Raw genomic sequence first — 22,276 nt, 5'->3', positions numbered from 1 at the left:
TACCCTAAGGTAACTTTGTGAGTTTCTGGCAGAGGCAAGATCTGAACTGGGGGCTTCCTGGTTCATAATTCAGCTATTAAGCTAGTTCTCGTTATCATCCCTTTGGGATATCTGAACATTCAGCCCATCTATACATCTTCAGATCTACCTTCTGATATGCACATGAGTGGCTCTTTTGGCGGACAAAAGATAGGACGACCCTTCCTGACTCCTGCTCTTTCCATCTCTTCTGGAGTTGTAATTGTAGGACAGGAGAACTAATGGGACTGGGGGGGACAATGTGGAGGTGCCCTCAATGCTGAGAAATGTCATAATGTAATATATTCCCTGGCCTAAGAAGTAACAATAGACATGAGCTTAGATTGCTTTAAAAAGTTGCAACAAATGCATGAAGGACAGGTCCAACACCACGTCTAAACCATAACATGTATCTCCATGTACAGAGGCAGCAAACCTCAAAATATCAGGTGCTGGAGGCATACAAAACTGCATGGCCATCACACCTGAGCTTCCCAGAGACTGATGGCTAGCCCCTGTTGGACAGACAGCACTGGAACAGGTGGATCCTCTAAGCGATGTACTGCCTGTGTCCAATTTTTCAGCGGAAGAAGTTGCCAAGTTCTCACTTCATTGCCAATGGAAGTTCTACCACAGAACAGCAGCATGGCAAAGAGTTTCTAAGGCCCAAGTACACCCCAGTATCTCCAAGCCAAGCTGGGAACTTTGATTACTTAAGGCACTGAGCTTCTGATCTGCAGAGAAAATAAAGATGTTACTGCATGGAGGTCAGAACACAAAGTAGGAAGTACTTAGTTCCACTCAGCCTGCTTCTAGTAGGAACAAGATTATGGATACATGCTACACTCTGTGCCAGTTCAAATGCAAATGTGCCCATTCTCTCAAACAATGATAAACTCCCTCAGAGTTAATAGTTTCCCCGGGAAGATTCATCTCCCTTTTCAACCTAGTGGTATGTTTAGGAGAAGAGAAAAGAAACACACAGTGAGACTTAGCAGCCAGGGCTTTTAAATGCTTTGTTCTACAAGGAAACTGCAGAAGCTGCCATTTCCTTTACTAATCCAGGAAAACGATTGTCAAAAAAAACCCTTAACGTGTTCATCACTTCACTTGTGCTACAGCACATTTAGGGTTCTAACTTAAACCATCTCTTTTAGAAAGAAAAAAATAATAAAAGGGGAGCTTTTGCTGTACTAAACCATTTTAGCCTTTCCTTGAACACACAGCAAGATTTTTGCGTGGCTCTTACAAAAAGATGAAAGAGGAGGTCCTTGGAGAAAAGGGCCTTCTGGCTCACCGTTCGGCAAAGATGAGGATCCAACATACTTTTCTGATGTCTCCTTTGGCAAGAACACACACAAAAACCCCACACAAAAGCCTCCTCCTACACAGGGGGGAAAAAATCTTACTTTTGTGAGCTTTTTACTTTCAAATGTTCTAGCTTTGGTGACTATTTTGATCAGTTACTTTAGACTAACAAATGCACTTTTTCCCCCTATACTATTAGTATAAGAGTTGCACCCAAATTCTCTCCACTCCTCCTCCTAACAAGGACAGCCCTTTGGCACAGGTCTCAAAGATCGCTGGATTCCAATAACTGCTCGTTTCTGGCACATGACACGTGGCAGCTTCCTTTAAGAAAACAAAATAGATGACTTGAAGGCAGAAGGAAATAAAAGAAAACAGACAGTAGCGCTGATTTTTCATTCTTAGTGCAGCATGTGACATTTTTATGAGGTTACTTTTAGTCTGTTTGAGAATGATTCTATGTATTATGAGAATGTAGGTGATAACATGTTCTGGGGGATCATATCAAAGCTGCTAGGGGTAAAGTATTCTCTCCTTTTCTTTTTTTTAACCTTGCAGGAAATGTAAAATTAAAGGAACAGGTACCAGTTCCTAAGATCTGAAAGAGACACTGGCCACAAAACCTGCTTTCATTAATAACCTATTTTCTCAGCAGACACACTTCATGCAATGAATTCACGATCACTAAAATGTACGCTGAAAAGTAAATATGGTTACCATACAGGCAGCGCTCCACGTACAGAGCCCAGACTGCGGGAGAATCCAAAATTTAACAACGGCACAGCCAGCTCCAAAGCAATCTACAGGCACAGACTTAAGTTATCCAGTAGAATGATGTCAGATCCATACTCCTTACAATAAGGTCTCAAATTATTCCCAGCCTTAACCTTACATCACATTTAGGGGTTTTTTTAACTACTCAAAACTGAAAACCCAGACATCACAAGACTGGCACCACCAGTGTCTCCTGAATCTCTCTCAGCAGCCTTACCTGTTGCCTGAACTCCAAAAAACAGAAACGCGTACACACTCCAAAGCCCCACTGTGCTGGCTTCCAAAATGGCATTCAACCAAGAGGCAGATGTTATCGCGGCTTCAAACTCAAGCGCAAGAAACACACTGGCCTTACGCCACGACACGGCTTCACACCCTTCTTGGCCTTCCACCCACCTGTGACTGAGGGAGGCACTATTCCTCAGCTGCCATCCGGAAGCAGCCTCCCAAGTCACAGAAGTAATTCCTCGGAAAACATGGCAGGAGTTCTCACTTCTAACGTGTGTGTCACCCTCTTCACTAGCTATCAAGCAAGAAAGGGGGGGAGGGGAAAGATGCCTGCAATGAGGAGTCGGCACCCTCAGCCTTTTTTTTGCATAATATTAGCACCTTTGCTGAATTTTGATTACAGCACAGCTTGCAAGACCCTCTTTGTGTATGGGGCTTGGCAGGTTTGTTTTCTCCTGCAAAAACCTTTGATGCAAGAGAGAAGCCTGACAAGTAGCTCCACAACATTCAAAGCATACAGTGAACAAGAGTGATACTGGGGTTGCCTAATAAGCCACTACAGGGAAATCCAGTCACCTAACATGTGGCCCAAGGCCACATCATAATGCCCCCCCCCAATCCTTCAAATGACCTTCTCCAATTGTATGTGCTTTTGACTGCTGTACTGCTTCACCGCATTAACAGAATTTGGAGTAGGAGTTATTAGTGAGTTACCTTTTTCAGGAGACAGGAGTATCATTTCTAACAACACCGAGAAGCAGGGCACTAAGGTCCTAATCCACAGACAAGACAGGCATACCTGCATACTTACAGGACTCCCCCATTATGCAGAAAAATATCACTTTGTACGTTTTTTTTTTAAGGCCAAAAATGTACCCAATGAGTCATGAACACGCCAACTGACCTCCAGGATCCACAGAACCTTCAAGGCAGTTAGGCATTAGCTGAAGGGAAACCAAAACACGAAAATATAGTCAGGAGGGGAACACTCACCTGTTAGGGCCCCTAGGAGTTTATAGCAATCAAAAGGATTATGGTTGAGGCATGCATGCTTATAAGGCATGCATTTGTCAATCCCAATTTCACCCCTCAAACCCTACCATACAGCACTGCATGGTGTAGACTTAAGACTCTGACCACTTTTGAAACCAAGAATGTCCTTGAAGGGTAATTAATTAGGATTGGGGGAAGTGCTTCTTACACTCCTGATTATTCAGATGCAGGCACAAACACACCCCAAGACTCTTTAAGATGCAGGGGAACGGTGCCCCAACAGCTTCTAGTATCCTAGAAGGGGGAGGTATTGAAATTAGGGTTAGAGTTTTTTAAAATGCTCTTACTGACTTACACTACTCACCTAGCCTTTAATCACAGCAACTTTCTAATCACATTCAACAAATCCCAGCCACGGGCAACTGTGCTACACTGCTTAACCACCTGATTTTCGCGCTTAAACAGCTGATATTCGGAGAACTATGAACAGGGAGCTGCCTATGCAGCCTTGGAGCTTAGCAGTCTTGCACCATTGTGGAACAGTGAGTGGGATTTCCCAACTGTTTATCCCCTGCCCCATCAAACAATTCCTTCTGAACCTCTAATTTGCCCTGTCTGAATTCTGATACACAAAACTGATTGGATTAAATCACACAAAGAGCTGTTCACTCCCAGAACAATCTTGCCTTAATCACAGACAAATCTCAGTGGTTCCTCTAACATGGCAAAATGTCAGAAATCTTTGCTTATGATTTTGATTTAGTTATTTACAGTTAAGAGCATAAGAGAAGTCCTGTTGGATCAAGCCAGTGGTCCATCTAGTCCAGAATCTTGTCTCACACAGTGGACAATTAGTTCTCATGGTGGGCCAAAAACAGGTCATAGAGGCCAAGGCCCAAACCCTAAGGTTGCCTTGTAGTATTCAGACCTGGTATTCAGAGGTTTACTGCCTCTGAATATGGATATTCCCTTTAAGGCACCATGACTAGTCACTACAGTGAGCAAAAAGATTATTTAGCTGGTGAAAAGTTTGTATCCCCAATTTTTTAAAAAACTTCATTAAGCATGAAACTCCCACATAGAATTACTCTGAGTTTATGGAACAAATATTCCATTTAAAAACATGTAAAGATATTTTAGTGCTTTTAGCCCAAATCCCCCAGTGGGGAATTAATCCCTCCAGGGATGTGTAAGCAGGCTTCAAAGAAAAGATTAGTACCCAGCACCAGCACTTGTTCAACGCAATGTGCAGGGTTTCTTTCTTAGACTGTGCTAGCATTGAAAAATAAGTCAGAAGGGCAGAAACCAGGGTTAGTTACCAGCAACTACCACAAAGAACAGGGAGAGTGTATCAGAAAGGGCCAAAACTATTCCAATAAAGACTTTTAATAGTAAACAACAGCTTTTTAAAATTGCCACTTGCTATTTTGCATACTAGCCAAAAAGTTCTGATGACAACCAGGGCCAGCCCAAGCCAGCAGGCTCCTCTCTGGGGGCAGCAGAATTCTAGCAGCTTGAGGCCTTGCCACAGATCTTTAGAACAACACAGTCTGAGGAGCACACAAAGTTGTTTGCTGTCTAGGACAGCAAATAGGTGAAGCCCCAAAATAATCCCTGACTATAGGTGCAGTTTACACATACCTTTTAACAAAGGGCCAAAAGGTCTTTACACTGCTGGCTTTTCAGATTCACTACTGCTGGCTTGCAGTAGTGCCTTACAAAAATATCCTCCCTCCCTGCACTGAACCCAAGAAACCAGATGCATCTTCAGTTCTCACCACAGATCACACTGGGGTTACCAACCTTTTCCCACTTCTGTGTAATTAAAAATACCCCAAGCTACTCCCCACCCCACCCCACCCAACTACATGTTACCAAGTTTGGCTCTGTTTTAGAAACAGAATATTGACTAGGAGAGGGGCTGCAGTGTCTCAGTGGTTAAGACGCTGAACTGCAGACTGGAAGGTCGGTAGTTCAGGAGTTCGAGACCCAAGTGCTGCATGATGGAGTGAGCTCCTGTCTCTGGTCCCGGCTCCTGCCAACCTAGCAGTTCTAAAGCAAGAAATTGCAAGTAGATAAACAGCTACCGCTTCAGTGAGAAGATAACAGCATTCCGTGCATCACGGCATCTAGTCATGCCAGCCACTTGACCACGGAAACGTCTTCGGACAGCACTGGCTCTTCGGCTTGGAAACAGAGATGAGCACCGCATCCTAGAGTCGGATTCAACTGGCTTTCGAGCAAGGGAAACCTTTACCTTATTGACTAGGAAGAGCACCACAACTATGAACTAAGCAGCACAGAGAAAAAAATCATATGAAATGAAAGCCTTTTTTTTAATTATAAAAGCCAAGGGAAGATATTTTTGTGATATCTCTTCTGGGTCTTCTTGGGGACAACAGAGCTACTCTGCAGCAGCCAACAAGCTACTGTTAGCTCACAAGCTACGTGTTGGAGACCCATGAACTAGATGAACGGTTGAAGTGCTCCCAAGTAGTACCTAGAACAGTTTCTCCTCCCTCCCCACCCCCAAGCCAAGGAAAAAACCCTTCAGAGCAGATTAAAATGAATATGCTTATAGTACCTGCACCAGCTGCCACTGGATAAGTCACTTCAGCATATACTTCAAATGTTGTTTCCGGGTTTTGCCTGAAAGACAGAAAGACAGTATTAAATATGGAACAACATTTTTCAGGACAGGTAACTAATGCTTTTTTAAAAAAAAAAAATCAAAATAGTGTAGACTATATCACATACTACCAGATCATCACACCAGACCAACTCAAGATCATATCCAGGCAGGACTGGCTTAAGATAATTTGGTAGAAGAGGTAGCAACAGCATCCCAAATTCTGAGGCAGCTGAGCTTGGCCAGGGGTCCCCAACATGGTACCTGTGGGTGCCATGTTACCTGCCAACCCCTTTTCTAGTGGCCATCAATTGTTTTTAGAAAGTGGGCAGGGCCAGGTGGGGCTCTTGCCCAGCAGGACTTCTGACTGGTTAATGGAGATCTGATTGACAGTGCAGATTAAAGTAACTGTTTCAGTGTCAGCTGCCACTCATGTTAATTTTATTAGCTTTCACACCTCTTTCCCAGTATATTTTTTAAAATTACTCCTCTCCTGCCCTTGAGTTTCCTGTGTGTGCAGCTCCAGCCGCAGCCATTTTGTGGTTGACCACACCCCCTGTGGCAGCCATTTTGCAGTTGCGCCCACCATCCTGTACCAGAATTCCAAAAGCGCACACAGGCTCTGCAAAAAGTAGACATTCGCCCCACTTTCAGGCTCTGCACACACACAATGTTTATATGTCACTTTTTTCCATCATTGAACCCAAGGTGGTATACTTGGGGGGGGGGGGGTTACCAGGTCTTCCACCTGTACACAGACCCGACTTGGTGCCAATCTGCTTAACTTCAGGAAGGCTTCTGTATCCAGTACTCTCCAATCATATCCTGCAATATACAGCTTGTTCTTTCTTTCAGACTATATCCCAATTAGTCGGAACCCAAGATACAGGTTCAAGAATTCCTTTTATAGCAGTCTTGTTGAAACCAAGCAAGTCTGGCTCAGGTGTTTGCATGGATGGGGGCAGTGTTCCCTCTAAGCTGAGTCGGTGTGAGCTAGCTCACAGTTTTTCAGCCTCCAGCTCACAGATTTTTGTCTTCGCTCAGGAAGGAGGGCTCCAGAGCAAACTGATTTATGCAGCAACCAAATCACTTGCTCACAACTTTAACGCCAGTAGCTCACAAAGTAGAATTTTTGCTCACAAGACTCCACAGCTTAGAGGGAACATTGGATGGGGGTACCTTCAGGGACATTCCCCCTCACTCCATGATGAAAGAGTTATAAATGTAATAATTCTTTATTGGCAACTTTTACTGGTGCGTATAACATTCTTCCACTGGCTCATTAGCATAGGCCTGTAGCCCCAGTGGGGCCCACTGGGTGACGCCCCCTCCTGAATCTCCCCTGCCCCTCTTTGACCCCGAAGGGAGGGGAGCAACCGCCAGAGTGAGGTGGCAGGGTGGGGCCAGCAGTACTCCTTGCTTCGTGGGCAAGCTACAGGGCTGCCCCTTCTCCACAGCTGCCCTCTACCAGGATGTCCCTTAGCAAGCCAGCTGGGCTCCTCCCCCTGTTCACCACCCTCACCCAATCAGCATTGCCATCATCACACACTCTCGCTTGGAGAGCTGGGGCTGCCTGCTGCTTTAATCCAAATGGGGCAGGGTGGGGGAGGCAAAGCAAGAGAAAGGGCCACCTCTTGCGATTGGCTGGGGGAAGTGGCTGCCGCTGATTTTCAAGGGACAAAGGAAGCGTGAGGCTGCCTTTCAGGGTTGGTGGATTTTTGTCCCCCTCTCATCCCCCCTCCTCCAGAGGAAGAAAGCCTAGGACTGAGTTCTAGAAGGCTGGACCAAGCCAGAGCTGTGTAAACACACAGCCTTTCAAAGCAAGGAAAGGCTCATGTGCAGGAATTACGCCTGCTCTGCTGCCGGCCACCGAAAGCGCCTCCAGGCTGACCTCTGCAGACAACAGGCAAGGCTGGGGCTTGTGAGAGTTTTTTCAGGCGGATTGGGGTAGGAGGGGGAATAGGAGCCCCGATGTGCATGCACCAGCCCACCACACCCCTCCCCACCACATCCCCTTCCTCCGCCATGCGTGCACTCGCTCCCCTCACTGTCAGGCGCCTCCATTCTTTTTTCTCCCCCCGTCCTCCCTCTATCCAGTACCCCCCCAAAAAAATCATCTAGCTACAGGGCGGTCTTAGCAGTAAGTCTACTTTTCAGAGGGTTCCATAGAGTGTGTGCGCTCTCTCTCACCCAGCTCAGTCACCCCCAGTCTTCTCCCACTCACTTCCATTCCTCATCCCAGGGCTCACAAAAAGGGCCAGGCCCTTAATGCTCCCCTGCCCACTGGTGACCTCTCGTGGCTTCCAGGTCAGCTGGCAGTCTTACAGCAACCACTGTCAGTATCACTTCAAGGCAACATAGAGCAGAGCCAGTCCGGTCTAGCATCAGAAAGCATTTTCAGGGCAGTGTAACAAGCTACCTAGGCTGTATGTATGCATGCACACACATTGGCACACATTGACAACCCACAACCAATGTTCATTTCAATTGCAATTGCAAAGGAGACCGATAAGAACATAGGAAGAGCCTTGCTGGATCAGACCAGTGGTCCATCTAGTCCAGCAACCTGTTTCAAAAAGCAGCCAACCAGCGACTCCCGAGAGCCAGCAAACATGCCACAGAGCGGCCAAGGCCTCACCTGATGCTGCCTCCTACCACTAGTATTCAGAGGTTTTCTGCCTCTAACTATGGCCATTCCCTTCAGTCACCACAGCTAGTAGCCACTGATGGACCTACACTCCATGAACCTGCTAACTCTCCTTGCTTGTGGCCACCACTACATCCATTCTAATTCCTCAGCTTAATTAATTGCTGAGTAAAGAATATTTTGTTTTGTTTATCAACTTCATTGGTTATCTTCAAGAGTTAGAATTATGGAAGGAGAAAAAGTTCTGTCCACTTTCTCCACCCCATGCATAATTTTATAATGCTCTATCATGCTCCCCTGTCCTTTTTCCAAACAGAAGAGTCCCTTTCTAGTAAATTGTGCCCCATGAGCCAGATCTGTGCCTTCATCTGCCAGCCTTAAATGGTGCCAAAGGTCTACCACCTGAGGCAGTCACTTCACCTTGCAACATAACAAGGCCACCCCTGTGTTCAAGCCTTCAGCCTCATGATTCACACTCCCCAGCAGTGTTCCCTCTAAGCTGAGTTAGTGTGAGCTAGCTCACAGGTTTTTAGCCTCCAGCTCACACATTGTCTTAGCTCAGGAAGGATGGCTCCAGAGCAAACTAATATATGCAGCAGCCAAATTGCTCGCTCACAGCTTTAATGCCAGTAGCTCACAAAGTAGAATTTTTGCTCACAAGACCCCACAGTTTAGAGGGAGCATTGCTCCCCAGTACTGCACTAGATGAAGGCCATGACTGCCTCACCTATTGCCTGTATCTCCTCAAGGGCTACATCATGAGAATGCAGCAGTGCCCCACTACAACCTTCCCGCACATCAGAACTGCAGAGTATTTTTTCATAATGTTTAATCCAGACTTACAGCGGGTTTATTGTAACATGAGCTTACACAAAGCACCAGAATGCTTCAGCAATTAATTTCTATGAAAGATAATTAGTAGTTGTAGGTGTAACAAAGTGCATCTACAACTTTCTGAACACAGAAAAGACGCACTCAACATCACATCCAGCAAAAACAATTGCAGAATTAAGAAAAACAAAAGCACTGAGACCTTCAACCACAGCTGCCAACAAGCTCGCCTGCTCTCCTTTCTCTGCAAGCAGAGCTGATGATTAATTATTGCAACACATTATTTAACAGTAGCTATAATTAGACCAAGGCAGCCTTTCAACACCTCCCGGAGTAGTTTTAAAAATGGGCCCACAGTTTGCTAGTCCTGTTTTCATTTTAGCTAAATGTGTGCTTTAATATTTCAAATGTGTTGCAAAAAATGGCTGGAGAGCATGCTTTATTACTTAAAGTACAGCAAGATGAGAACCTGCTCAGCCTTCTAAATCCTGGTGCTGATGCACCTTGGTGCTGCTAGCTCTTAATGGGTAGCAATCTGTAATTTGGGGGCAATCCTATATTATACAGCCCAGGTCTTGAACCCATTTACAAATAACTAAAGACCCAAACTCACAAGTTGCTTCTGGACGTGACAAAGATACCTCAAAGTAAGCAAGTGCATTCTCACAGTAAAAATTAATTAAGCCTGTTTTAATATTACTATGTGTATCACAGTAACACAGTTACATTGCAGAGGGTGATGGATTAAAAACTGTTAATTTTTAGGCTGCAACCGTAAACTTTCTAAATTCACAATGTCAGCCTCTCTGATCACTGGAGTAGATCATTCCAAGCAAAGACCGGTTGAATTGGACTGCTTTGTTCATTTTGAAATGGCAATTATACAAGGCAGTGAAATCAGATGCTTTGTTTTCTTCCAGTGTCAAAGAAAAAGGTCAGTTCCATAGGTAACACATACCAGCATGCAACTCTGTACTTCCTAAATTCATGCTTGGTTTGCCAACTGTATTCCCTGAACACAGAAAAAAAATAAATAACATGTCAGGGAACCATGCTATTTTATTTATTTATTTGTTTGTTTTAGTATCAGGTACAGACTTACAGATACTAAAATATTTAAATAAATAAAATAGCATGGCTCCCTGACATGTTATTTTTTTCCCCCAGAGAACAGCAAGGAGAGATAAGGAGGCCTTCCTGAATGAACAGTGCAAAGTAATAGAGGAAAACAATAGAATGGGAAGGAGTAGAGATCTCTTCAAGAAAATTGGAGAAATCAAGGGAGGGTTCTATGCAAAGCTGGCCATGATAAAGGACAAAAACGGTAGGGACCTAACAGAAGCAGAAGAGATTAGGAAAAGATGGCAAGAATACACAGAAGAACTATACAAGAAAGACCTCGACGTCCTTGACAACCACGACGGTATAATCACTGACCTCGAGCCAGACATCCTGCAATGTGAAGTGAAATGGGCCTTAGAAAGCATTACTAACAACAAAGCTAGTGGAGATGATGATATCCCAGCTGAGCTATTCAAAGTCTTAAAAGATGATGCTGTTAAAGTGCTGCACTCAATTTGCCAGCAAATTTGGAAAACGCAACAGTGGCCACAGGATTGGAAAAGGTCAGTATACATTCCAATCCCAAAAAAGGGCAATGCCAAGGAATGTTCAAACTATCGCACAATTGCACTCATATCACACGCTAGCAAGGTCATGCTCAAGATCCTACAAGCTAGGCTTCAACAGTACATGGGTAGAGAACTGCCAGAAGTACAAGCTGGGTTTCGAAGAGGTAGAGGAACTAGAGATCAAATTGCCAACATTCGCTGGATTATGGAGAAAGCAAGAGAGTACCAGAAAAACATCTACTTCTGCTTCATTGACTATGCTAAAGCCACTGACTGTGTGGATCACAACAAACTATGGCAGTTCCTTAAAGAGATGGGAGTACCAGACCACCTCACATGTCTCTTGAGAAACCTGTATAAGGGTCAAGAAGCGACAGTTAGAACCGGATATGAAACAACTGATTGGTTTAGCATAGGAAAAGGAGTACGACAAGGATGTATATTGTCACCCTTTATTTATTTATTTTATTCAACTTTCAATTTCTAGACCGCTCACCCCTGAAGGGCTCTGACAATTTAATTACCTATCTAGGGCCACATTATATGGGGAAGTGACTGCCTACCGGCACCCAGGCAGCAGGGCTGTTGTTGTTGTTCAGCTCTTTAGGCGGGCTGTTGTTGTTGCTTAGGCTCTTCGAGTGTTGTTGTTCTCGGCTTTTTTCCACCTCCTGGCACCTTTGATACAGGTCTTGATACAGCGACTCCCTCTGGCGGACTCATCCTGGTGCGCGGCTACGCACCGACCGCAGCTTCCGGCTCATGCCCTGCTGGCTCCGCCGCGCCGCCGCGCCTCCACGATGTAGTCTCCGCCTGGATTCCACCGCTTGACGTCGGACGTCCGTCACGCTCGCTGAGTCGCCAGGGCCGCTCGCCAACAGCTCCACTGCCAGTGCTCCTGCTGCACGCCGCCCCACAAGGAGGAGAGTGCCCCCTGCCACCTAGGGGCAGGTTCCCATTTGTTTACTTGCTAAACTTTTGAACTGCTGGGTGGGCGGGAGCTGGGACAAGGGCCAGGAGCTCACCCTGGCCGCGGTGGGTCTTGAACAGCCTTATGGCTGTTCGCTTGATGTTATTGCAGGCGTTTTACTGCCTACCTTGCTTATTTAATATATATGCAGAGTACATCATGCGAAATGCTGGCCTGGATGAATCACAAGCGGGAATTAAGATTGCTGGGGAAAAGATCAACAACCTCAGATATGCAGACGATACCACTCTAATGGCAGAAAGTGAAGAGGACCTAAAGAGCCTCTTGTTTAGGGTAAAAGAGGAGAGCGCAAAAGTGGGCTTGAAGCTCAACATCAAAAAAACTAAGATCATGGCATCCGGCCCCATCACTCCTTGGCAAATAGAAGACAAAGTCGTGGAAGTAGTGACAGACTTCACATTCCTGGGATCCCAGATCACCGCAGACTGTGACAGCAGCCATGAAATTAAAAGACGCCTGCTCCTTGGGAGGAAAGCGATGGCGAACCTAAACAGCATGATAAAAAGTAGAGACATCACCCTGCCAACAAAAGTCCGCATGGTCAAAGCAATGGTATTCCCAGTAGTCATGTATGGCTGCGAGAGTTGGACTATAAGGAAGGCCGAGCGCCGAAGAATAGATTCTTTTGAACTATGGTGCTGGAGAAGACTCTTGAGAGTTCCTTGGACTGCAAGAAGATCAAGTCAGTCCATCCTAAAAGAAATCGACCCTGACTGTTCCCTGGAAGGCCAGGTAATGAAACTGAAGCTCAAATACTTTGGCCGCCAAATGAGAAGGGAGCACTCACTGGAGAAGACCCTGATGCTGGGAAAGATTGAAGGTCAAGGAAGACGGGGACGGCAAAGGATGAGATGGTTAGACAGTGTCATAGATGCAACGAACATGAAGTTGAGCAAACTTCAGAGGACAGCGGAAGACAGGAAGGCCTGGCATGATCTGGTCCATGGGGTCGCGAAGAGTCGGACTCGACTGTGCGACTGAACAACAGACTTACAGTTTCCTAGCCACAGAAACAGATTTTTATTTTAACACAGAGGGCCATTAGGTTGTGCGTATAAGCATCAGCAACGGAATAGGAGCCCTCCCCCATCAGTCTCTTTCACACAAATACGCCATTCCTTCTAGTATACGTGGGGTCAGTCTTAAAGCTTTACTTCCTTCAAGGCTTTTTAAGGAGTATTTTTAAAGCACAGATTCAATTGGTTTGGCTATATTAAGGCCTACGCATAAAATCAGGTCATGAAAACTGCCCTTAGCCCAGTTGACAAACAGTACCTATTATGCACCAGGTCCATTCCAGGTGGCTGGACTATTCCCCAACAAGCCTCCATTTGTTTCCACAAGTACTGAAATAAAAAGGGCTTTCAAAAGCCAAAATGTTGGTTAACAAAGAACATATTCTTATCCCCAACAAGCTAACACCTCTGCAGAGAATTTGTTAAGTCCTGTTGAACATCTTGTAATATCAACAAAACTAGGAAAAACAGCGATTCCAAAGTTTCACACCAGAATTTACTAAAACACAAGCACAAATGAGTTGCCTCAACTCTGTTCTGTAGTATGATGACAGCTCATCATAGCTTAGCGCATCTAAGGTGTTTGACTATAGCTTTGCCATCTCCACTAGTGGAGATGGGAAGCAGCCATGTAGACAGCTCCAGGCTAGATGGATCGCTGGTCTGAAACATATCTTTCCTAATATAGATTCTGAAATTCCCACCTCCATTTGGGGGGGGGGAATTAAGAAGAGTCTCATAGCTGCTTACAATCTCCTTCCCTTCCTCTCCACACAAGACACCCTGTGAGGTAAGCAGGGCTGAGAGAGCTCTGAGAGAACTGCTCTTGAGAGAACAACTCTGAGAGAACGATGACTAACCAAGGTCACCCAGCTGGCTGCATGTGGAGGAGTGGGGAATCAAACTCGGTTCTCCAAATTAGAGTCTGACGCTCTTACCCACTACACCAAACCGATTTGTGCTGCTAGCACAAATTTTTTGCTTTATTTCTGATCAGCAACTAATGTGGTCCCCATTTTAAACTGGATAGAAAAAGAATACCCAAATATGAAAACTCCTTTATTTGTTGGATTTCTTTACCATTCAGTATCCATCTGTAGCCTGTATGATTTCTTTCTTTTTAGAGATGGAAACTAATTTAGATTTCTGGTAGTTTATTCTCACGCCTTCTCTAATACAATATTCCAGAAAAAAATTTAAAGATCTCTGAAGACTAAGTCTTATGCGAGATAACAGGATGGTACGGTATCACTGGCATAGAGCAAAACTGGAACATTACAACTGGCCAAACAAGGTGGGTGACAAGGCTCATTAAAATGAGTTGAAAGATCATTCATATATCGATTGAATAAAAATGGGGCCCAGAGGCATCCCCATCTGACTCCATTGTCAAGGTTGAAAGATTCAGTCAACTCACTGCCATAACCACAGCAGACCTGTGCTGTAAGGTCTGAATGAAGTTGCTGCACAAGCCACAGCTACCTCCTAACAATTGTAGTGTGCAAAAGTTTTCCCCAGAGTCTTTTTCTAGGAAGGGTATTGAAGGCGTATTTAAAATTGATGGTATAACACTAAACAGTGATCCAGAGCTGAGCTGCCCCTCCTGCACTCTATCTGTTCCTGGCCCAAAATGTCACCCTGTTCAAACGTACCAATTTAAAATTCTCAATAAATATGAAGAATATAATTTACCCAAACATGGTAATAGACTGATTGGTCAGTAACAGCTTGGGTCTGAACGCTGACCCTTCTTAAAAATTGGAACTATTATTGTATGCATCCAAGATTCCAGGATAACCCCAGACATGTTTACCTGTGAAAACACTGGAGCAAGCATCTCTGCCCAGCAAGATGGATTTGATTTAAATAATTCATTTGGGGTAAGATCTACTCCAGCAGCCTTCCCAAAGCAGAGGCAATGGGTCAAACCATCAACTTGAGAGGGGGTCACCTCAGGACAAGCTGGGAGAGGACCTGACTGGTTCAGCTATCTCAAGAGTAGAAGATTCCCTACAGGTAGCAGACAGACCCTTAAAATATGACTTCCAAGCTTCTGATTGAATACAAAAAGGAATGCTATTATGGGCTCTGATGCCCCTATTAATAATTGCCCAGAATGTCAAATTATTGTTGGATTTTACAGCCAGGATTAGGCATCCTCATTTCCTACATAAATTCTCTTTCTTCTTATACTTTATTAGATCTCTATAGTATCCCTTGAGGGCCAAAAATTCCCTCAAAACAGATATAGTGCTATTACTCTTAAACTCCCTACATTTTTACTGTAGTTCTCTTTTGATAAATCTGCACTCTATCAAACCACATGCCTTGATTCTTAAGGGCTGGAGGTCTTACAGGAGAAGCACTGACATGGTTTTAATATATAGAGGCTTGAAATACAGATAGTAGCCTATGCAAAATAATAAGAGAACTCTTAGCTACATCTGATCTGAGTAATGATCTCTTCAAGGTTAACACTTCTGGAGAAATCATGACATCTTACACCAAGTGGGCAGTATTTTTATTCTAATGCATTTGACATACAATGTTTTTGAGATATACGAACTTGCTTTGTAACAGGGAGGCAAACATATGACGTATTAATATATAAAACAATAGGGAAATGATCACTACCTAAAAAGAGTGGGACTTCTAAGAAACTAACAAATGAACTAAGATCAGGGAAAGCAATGTAAAAGTCAATCCCCGCTTGGGTCAATTCTCTGTTGACCATTCAAGATTACTAAATTTCTTCGAATAACAAAAGTAGCCAGCCTCAGGCGACTGGCATTTATTACTACATGATCGATGGAACCATCAAGAGCTGCAAGAATTTTCATTGTTAGGACTGTACAGTTTTTCAATTAAATGGTCATCATTAGGTCCTATTCTTGCATTAAAATCACCTGCTAATAAGAATTGGGAGCTGTGGTGGCTCAAGTGGTTAAGACGCTGAACTGCAGGCTGTGGAAGGTCAGTAGTTCAACAGTTCGAGACCCGGATGCCGCATGATGGAGTGAGCTCCCAGTTCAAGCTCCTGCCAACCTAGCAGTTCGAAAGCAAGAAATTGCAAGTAGATAAATAGGTACCACTCCGGTGGGAAGATAACAGCGTTCCGTGCGCCTTGGTGTTTAGTCATGCCGGCCACATGACCACGGAGACGTCTTCAGACAGCGCTAGCTCTTCGGCTTTGAAACGGAGATGAGCACCACAACCCTAGAGTCGGATTCGACTGGCTTTCGAGCAAGGGAACCTTTACCTTTACCTTTAATAAGAATTAGCTATTTGGAAAGCTACTTGTAATTTTATCATGTTTCACCCAACAAGAACCAATTTTGCTTCATGTAGAATTGTGGATGACATATAAACTGTAAATAAAATTCAGGGTGAGTCCCCAATGTTAACGTGATTATGGCACAGATTCTGTGCCATAATAATTTCAGAGTCATAGATGGGCAGTGCTGTAGACATGCTAACCTTCCTCAATGGTGGCCCCCTTCCTGCCTTAAGAACCAAAACCATTTTTTAATGATACCTAGCCCTTTTAAAAGCTTAAGAAAATATTTCCAGTGCAGTCTGAGAGATTGGGCATCCTGAAGTTTCTCAGCCCTACTGACACGCAATCAGTCCACAGCAAAATGAGGAAGGTCCATATGTGGCAATCCAAGGCATTATCAGATTCACAAGGATCCTATATTTCATTCCTCCAAGTAGGCTGCTAGTCTTCATGACTGCAAGAGACAACTTTGAAAGGCTGATGACCAAAACTAGAAAGGAATTTAAAGCAGGAAAATAAAAAACACAAGCAAATACACGCAAAGAAACCTCACTTTACAAATGTCCATAAGGATTTTCACATTTCGACGCAAGAATATTTTATCATGAGAGTCTTACGGCAAAGTCTTCACCACTGATTCGGGGGTTAAGTTTGTTTTTTAATTACGTTCTGTGAATTTTTTAAAAACAATCTGCTATGCCCCTTAGCTCACTGACCCACCAAGCTACTGCCTCACAATCCCCATTTCTGTGGCTCAATTCACATGTAACTAGTCTGAGCATTACACAGGATACCCATGAATTCATGGCACACACTCCTCTTGCTCCCCTTCTGCACGTCCCGTTTCCTTCCATTTTGTAGCAAGCTGTACCTTGCCATTTTACCCAAACCAGAAAGCTACAGTTCGTTTGTTCTCCAAAACAGGAATAGAAAACCATGACTAAACCATGGCTTCCAATTCTGGTTTGGAGAGCAAACACAAACTGCTGTTTGCCACTTGGAAGAAACTGGCAAATTGCAGTTTGCTGGCTCAGTGGTTAAGACGCTGAACTGCAGGCTGGAAGGTCGGTAGTTCAGCAGTTCGAGACCCGAGTGCCATATGACAGAGTGAGCTTCCGTCTCTGGTTCCAACTCCTGCCAACTTAGCAGTTCGAAAGCAAGAAATTGCAAGTAGATAAGTAGGTACGCTTCAGTGGGAAGCATTCCATGCACCTCGGCGTCAAGTCATGCCGGCCACATGACCACAGAAACAACTTCGGACAGTGCTGGCTCCTCGGCTTGGAAACGGAGATGAGCGCTGGAATCCTAGAGTGGGATTCGACTGGCATTCGAGCACTTTACCTTTACCTTACAAAAGCATGAAGGGAAGAAAAGACACAACAGATCTCATGAACCAGAGGTTCATTCATGCAACACTAAAGCATAGTTTGCAATTACATCCTAAATGCTCCAGTGCTTTTTCCTTGCTGCACTCTACCCTTGTTGCCCTTAAGCTCTGTGAAAGGTTCCCCCACAGCTAAAGCTACTTTCTGCTTCTCAGGCAACAATCATCAGCATTCCCTTTCCCCTCAACAATAATAAAGTTTCTTTACAATATACCCCAGCCAAGGGCTACGGGACAGAAGAAGACACATGGTAGACAGCCAGTTTTGGCCTTTAATATTCACTATACCTCCCCCCAATCAGTCTTCCCTTCCCCAGCCAGTGTCCCCCCCCCCGGGTAGGCTTGAGGTGCGGGTGGGGAGTAGAGAAAGAGAGCAACCTTAGCTTTAAATGCATTTTCAAAGCACCCCCCCCCCCAAGCCTACAAATATCGTTGGACAAATAAATATCATTAACAATATCTATTTTTACCTCTTGTGCTTTTATTTTTGACAGTCTCATTTAATGTTAATAAAAAGCAAATTTGCATATTTTTCAATTAAAACATGTGTGTAATATTTGTTCATGTCATGTGGCTCTCAGACATCTGACGTTTATTCTATGTGGCTCTTGCGTTAAGCAAGTTTGGCCACTCCTGTACTATAGCCATGGAAGTGTCAGGTTGGAAACTGATCACATACACATATAAATCAAATGAAGCCACAGTTGACATATTTCTTCCCAGCATGGCTATCTTCACTGATCATGATGTCTGCCTGTGAAGTTGCAGACAGTTAAAATAGGACTTCCTTCCCACAGGACTGGGAATGATATCCAAAAAAGTGCTCTGTGTGGGACTTTTGCAAGAGAACCCTGCAGAAGAGTGAGTATGTTAAAAACAGCTTAACTTTTGATAAACAGAAATACAGTAGGTTAAAGTTATCACTGGGGGAGGTTGAATAAAATCCAACTTCTTCGCTGGCTTCCTTCAAGAAGAGGCAGAGCAGCCCACACAAAGAGAGAACTAGCTATCATACTTAGGATAACGTTTCTGTACCTTTCAAAGCCAAATCTTAGCTAAGCGTAGTTATGCACAAACAAATTCAGATGAAATACTTCCCACTGAAATTAAAGATCTGGAAGACACAGCTCTGCCCTCCTCATGAAACATTCAGGCCCTTATTGGAAATCGTAGGAGAGCATATTTAATGACAGAGTCTTCTGAAAGAAGGACATGCAGAAGCACATAAAGCAGGTACCATTCCACTGCCTCCAGCATTAGAGTGACATGAAAGGAATCAAGAGTCCCAGTCACAGTCTTACTTCTCTGTCTTAAGGTTGTTCAGCAATGCCAGAGCAAAATCCAACAACAGAGAATCACATTGTTGCCTAGGAATCCTCTGGCTCCCCACTTGCTCAGAGTATTTGCACTAAATGATCACAAACAATGCTCCCTCTAAGCTGTGGAGTCTTGTGAGCAAAAATTCTACTTTGGGAGCTACTGGCATTAAAGTTGTGAGCAAGCAATTTGGCTACTGCATAAATCAGTTTTCTCTGGAGCCATCTCTCCCTCTTGAGCTAAGACAAAAATATGTGAGCCGGAGGCTAAAAACCTGTGAGCTAGCTCACACTAACTCAGCTTAGAGGGAACACTGGTCACAAAGCAAGCTGCATTCTGAACAGAGACCAATTTTATCCAGCTATGAAATATAGCCGAGGCTTAGGAAGCAAAACCACCCTGCCATTTTTCAAATGCTGGTTTTTGGCAATACTTTTCTCAGTGAGTTGTCAATACACTGTATCAAACGACAGAGAGCGGATGTTTCATGGAAAACACAGGCTTATTTATTGTTCTGCGAACCTGAACAGATCACACTTTTAAAATACAGAGGGGAGGGTCCTCTATGTGGCATCTCCAGCAAGTCTGCAGCTTGCCTCCTCTCTCATAAGAACATAAGAGACGCCAATGTTGGATCAGGCCAAAGGTCCATCTAGTCCAACACTCTGTCACACAGTGGCCAAAAATACCAGGTGCCATCAGGAGGTCCACCAGTGGGGCCAGGACATTAGAAGCCCTCCCACTGTTGACCCCCCCCAAGCACCAAGAAGACAGAGCATTACTTGCCCCAGAGCCCCTATCTATACCTTGTGGCTAATAGCCACTGATGGACCTCTGCTCCATATGCCTATCTAATTCCCTTTGGAAGCCGTCCACCACTGACACTCTAATCTGAAATTATCAAGTGTTCTTACACTAGGACCTGAAATTTCCAGTGACTCTTACATCATTGCCAAAGACACCCAACATAGGTATATTGATTCAGAGAACAACCTACAGCTTACCCGATTCAAACCTCACCTTTGTCATGTGCTCATAAGCACAGCCTCAGCCCCATCCCTCCCCACTTCACCCCTCCAGTCCTGAACATGGGATTCATAACAGTTTGCCTTAAGCTCAGACACTGTCAGGGTGAATAGTTCTCTGGCACACCAGGTCAACTCTAGGAGGAAAGAGAGAACACAAAAAGTGTAGGTGTGACTACCAAGGAAGTTATTAGAGACTTTAACGTGACAAGACACTTCTGATCCAGATGACTCCAAAGCCATGCAGCGCAGCATTGTGCATTAATTCCAGCACGTTCTTCCCAAGGAGAAAAACATAACTAAATACGCTTAGTCCTTTGAAAGCCTAAGAGAAACAAATACACACTGATCCGTCACATTAGATGGAATGTGTCATTATTTTATTTATACATTTTCACTCTTGGAAGCCAGAAACAGCTTTAGGAGTAGCATTTCCCCCTACCCTAATTATTTTCATCTAGTCATAAGAGGGGATATACTTTCCTTTTTCTTTGCAACTGAAGACAGCGTACTATTGTTTGTTTCCTTCTAATTTCAGCATCAAAATCTAAATACACAAATTTAATGCAGTTACTAGGAGCTTCAAAACCAGCATATGCCAGCCTCCATGCCCATCAGTGTAGCTGCTCTTTCTCCAATTCTGGAACACCAACAAGGAATTAGCAACAAGGATGCATTGACTCTCCCTGAGCCAAGCATCTTCAGGCTCTTCAGATCACAAGAGCTCATTTGCATCCACAGCAGCTTTGCACACAGAAAAAGAGAAATTTACTTGATAGATCTTTCAGGGCAGGAAGCTGCCTTCTACTGAATCAGACCCTTGGTCCATCAAGGTCAATATTGTCTACTCAGACTGGCAGTGGCTCTCCAGGGTCTCAGGCGGAGGTATTTCACATCACCTTCTGTCTGGTCCTTTTAACTGGCGCCTGTTGCGGTAACCCTCCCCCCCGCCTCCGTCTCGGCGCCGGGCGGGCGGCCCGTGGGTGAGAAGGGGCCCCATGAGGAGCCACGTCTGACGTTGTGGCGGGAGCGGAGGAATCAGAGAGTGCTCTCATTGAGGCCTCTCCACTCTCTGGGACCTCGGGCGACCGAGTAAGTAGCAGGCTGGGGCTGGGCAGACACGAAAGTTCCCTGTAAGCTGATGGGGGGGAGGGACACACATCTCTAAAGAAGTGGGGACTGGTGAAGGGAAAACAGCTTTCATATTAGCCTTGAATCGCTGCTCGCTTGAATTCCCGAAGTCGCCTGAGGTTGGGGTTTGGCTAGCTGTTTTGGAGTACTTCCGATTTTTTTTTCTTCCAGTGGAGATATCGTTAAGTACATCATTAGCCCCAACGGTCTCTAGTCCTTTAGTCGTTATTTCTGCCTGTCTCGAAAACTTGGATCATTTTGAACGTGCCTCTCTAGAAAATGAACAGCGTGACTCTATGTAGAGTTACTTCAGTCTAAGCCTGTAGAGGTGAATGGTATCAAGCTGCAGCAATTCTGCATAGGATTGCTTTCGAGTTAGTAAGAGGTACAGATACCGAACTTATCAACTCAGTTAAATTGGGGCTGGCAGAGAGGGACCCTGATTACTGAGCACATTAGTAAGCTGTATTCATCCTAGTAACTACTTAGTTGTTCAACAGTTTGTCAACACAGTTTTGATTAGGTGATTTACACCTTTGGTGTTGTAAGCCTCTTGAACCCAGGCTCTCCCTCAGTTCTCTCCTAAAAGGGTTTGGTCTCCCTCCCCACACATAGGTGATTACAGCCGCCCAAGCACCAGTGACACCTATTTTGTACTGTTTGTGACTATAGATCCAGTATCTACATATCCATAAATTGTGGACCTAAATCCCAGTCCCAGAAATGTACAGGGAAGGTTGGATTGATTTAGGCAAAAAATTTAACCATCTGCTGCTGTTGAAATGTCCTGTTAGATACTACTAGTGCAGTGTAGTTTAGTCATTATTGATGTAAGTCACATCACTACTTTTGTTTATTTACTTAAATCCTTTTAGTTATTTGTATCTTTGAAGAAATATATTATCAGGTATTGCATATTCTGTTTTTACTGCCCTTCAGCACTCCTCCAGAATTCCTTGTTTATTTTCTCAGTTTCATTTCTGTGTTTTGCTTGGTTCTAATCCAGTTTTTGCCATCTTTGTGGAATTACAGGAAAATGGCTGAGATTTGGAGTGGGAAAATCTTTTAGAACATAATTC

The 22,276-nt window shown here is 44.4% G+C and overlaps 1 protein-coding gene across 1 annotated transcript in view; it reads right to left on the bottom strand.

Moving 5' to 3' along the window:
• DENND1A (DENN/MADD domain containing 1A) overlaps window positions 1-22,276 on the bottom strand; it is a 341,344-nt gene that overhangs the window by 298,395 nt on the left and 20,673 nt on the right. Inside the window, 1 exon segment of the mRNA XM_015418453.1 lies at window positions 5,906-5,970. Within this exon segment, the coding sequence (XP_015273939.1) occupies window positions 5,906-5,970 (65 nt within the window).

Source organism: Gekko japonicus, unplaced genomic scaffold (assembly GCF_001447785.1).
Source record: "Gekko japonicus isolate JY-2015 unplaced genomic scaffold, Gekko_japonicus_V1.1 scaffold127, whole genome shotgun sequence".
NCBI classification, from domain to species: Eukaryota; Metazoa; Chordata; class Lepidosauria; order Squamata; family Gekkonidae; genus Gekko; species Gekko japonicus.
The sequence above is the reverse complement of the archived record's forward strand: the minus strand, read 5'-3'. Positions and strand labels throughout refer to the sequence as shown.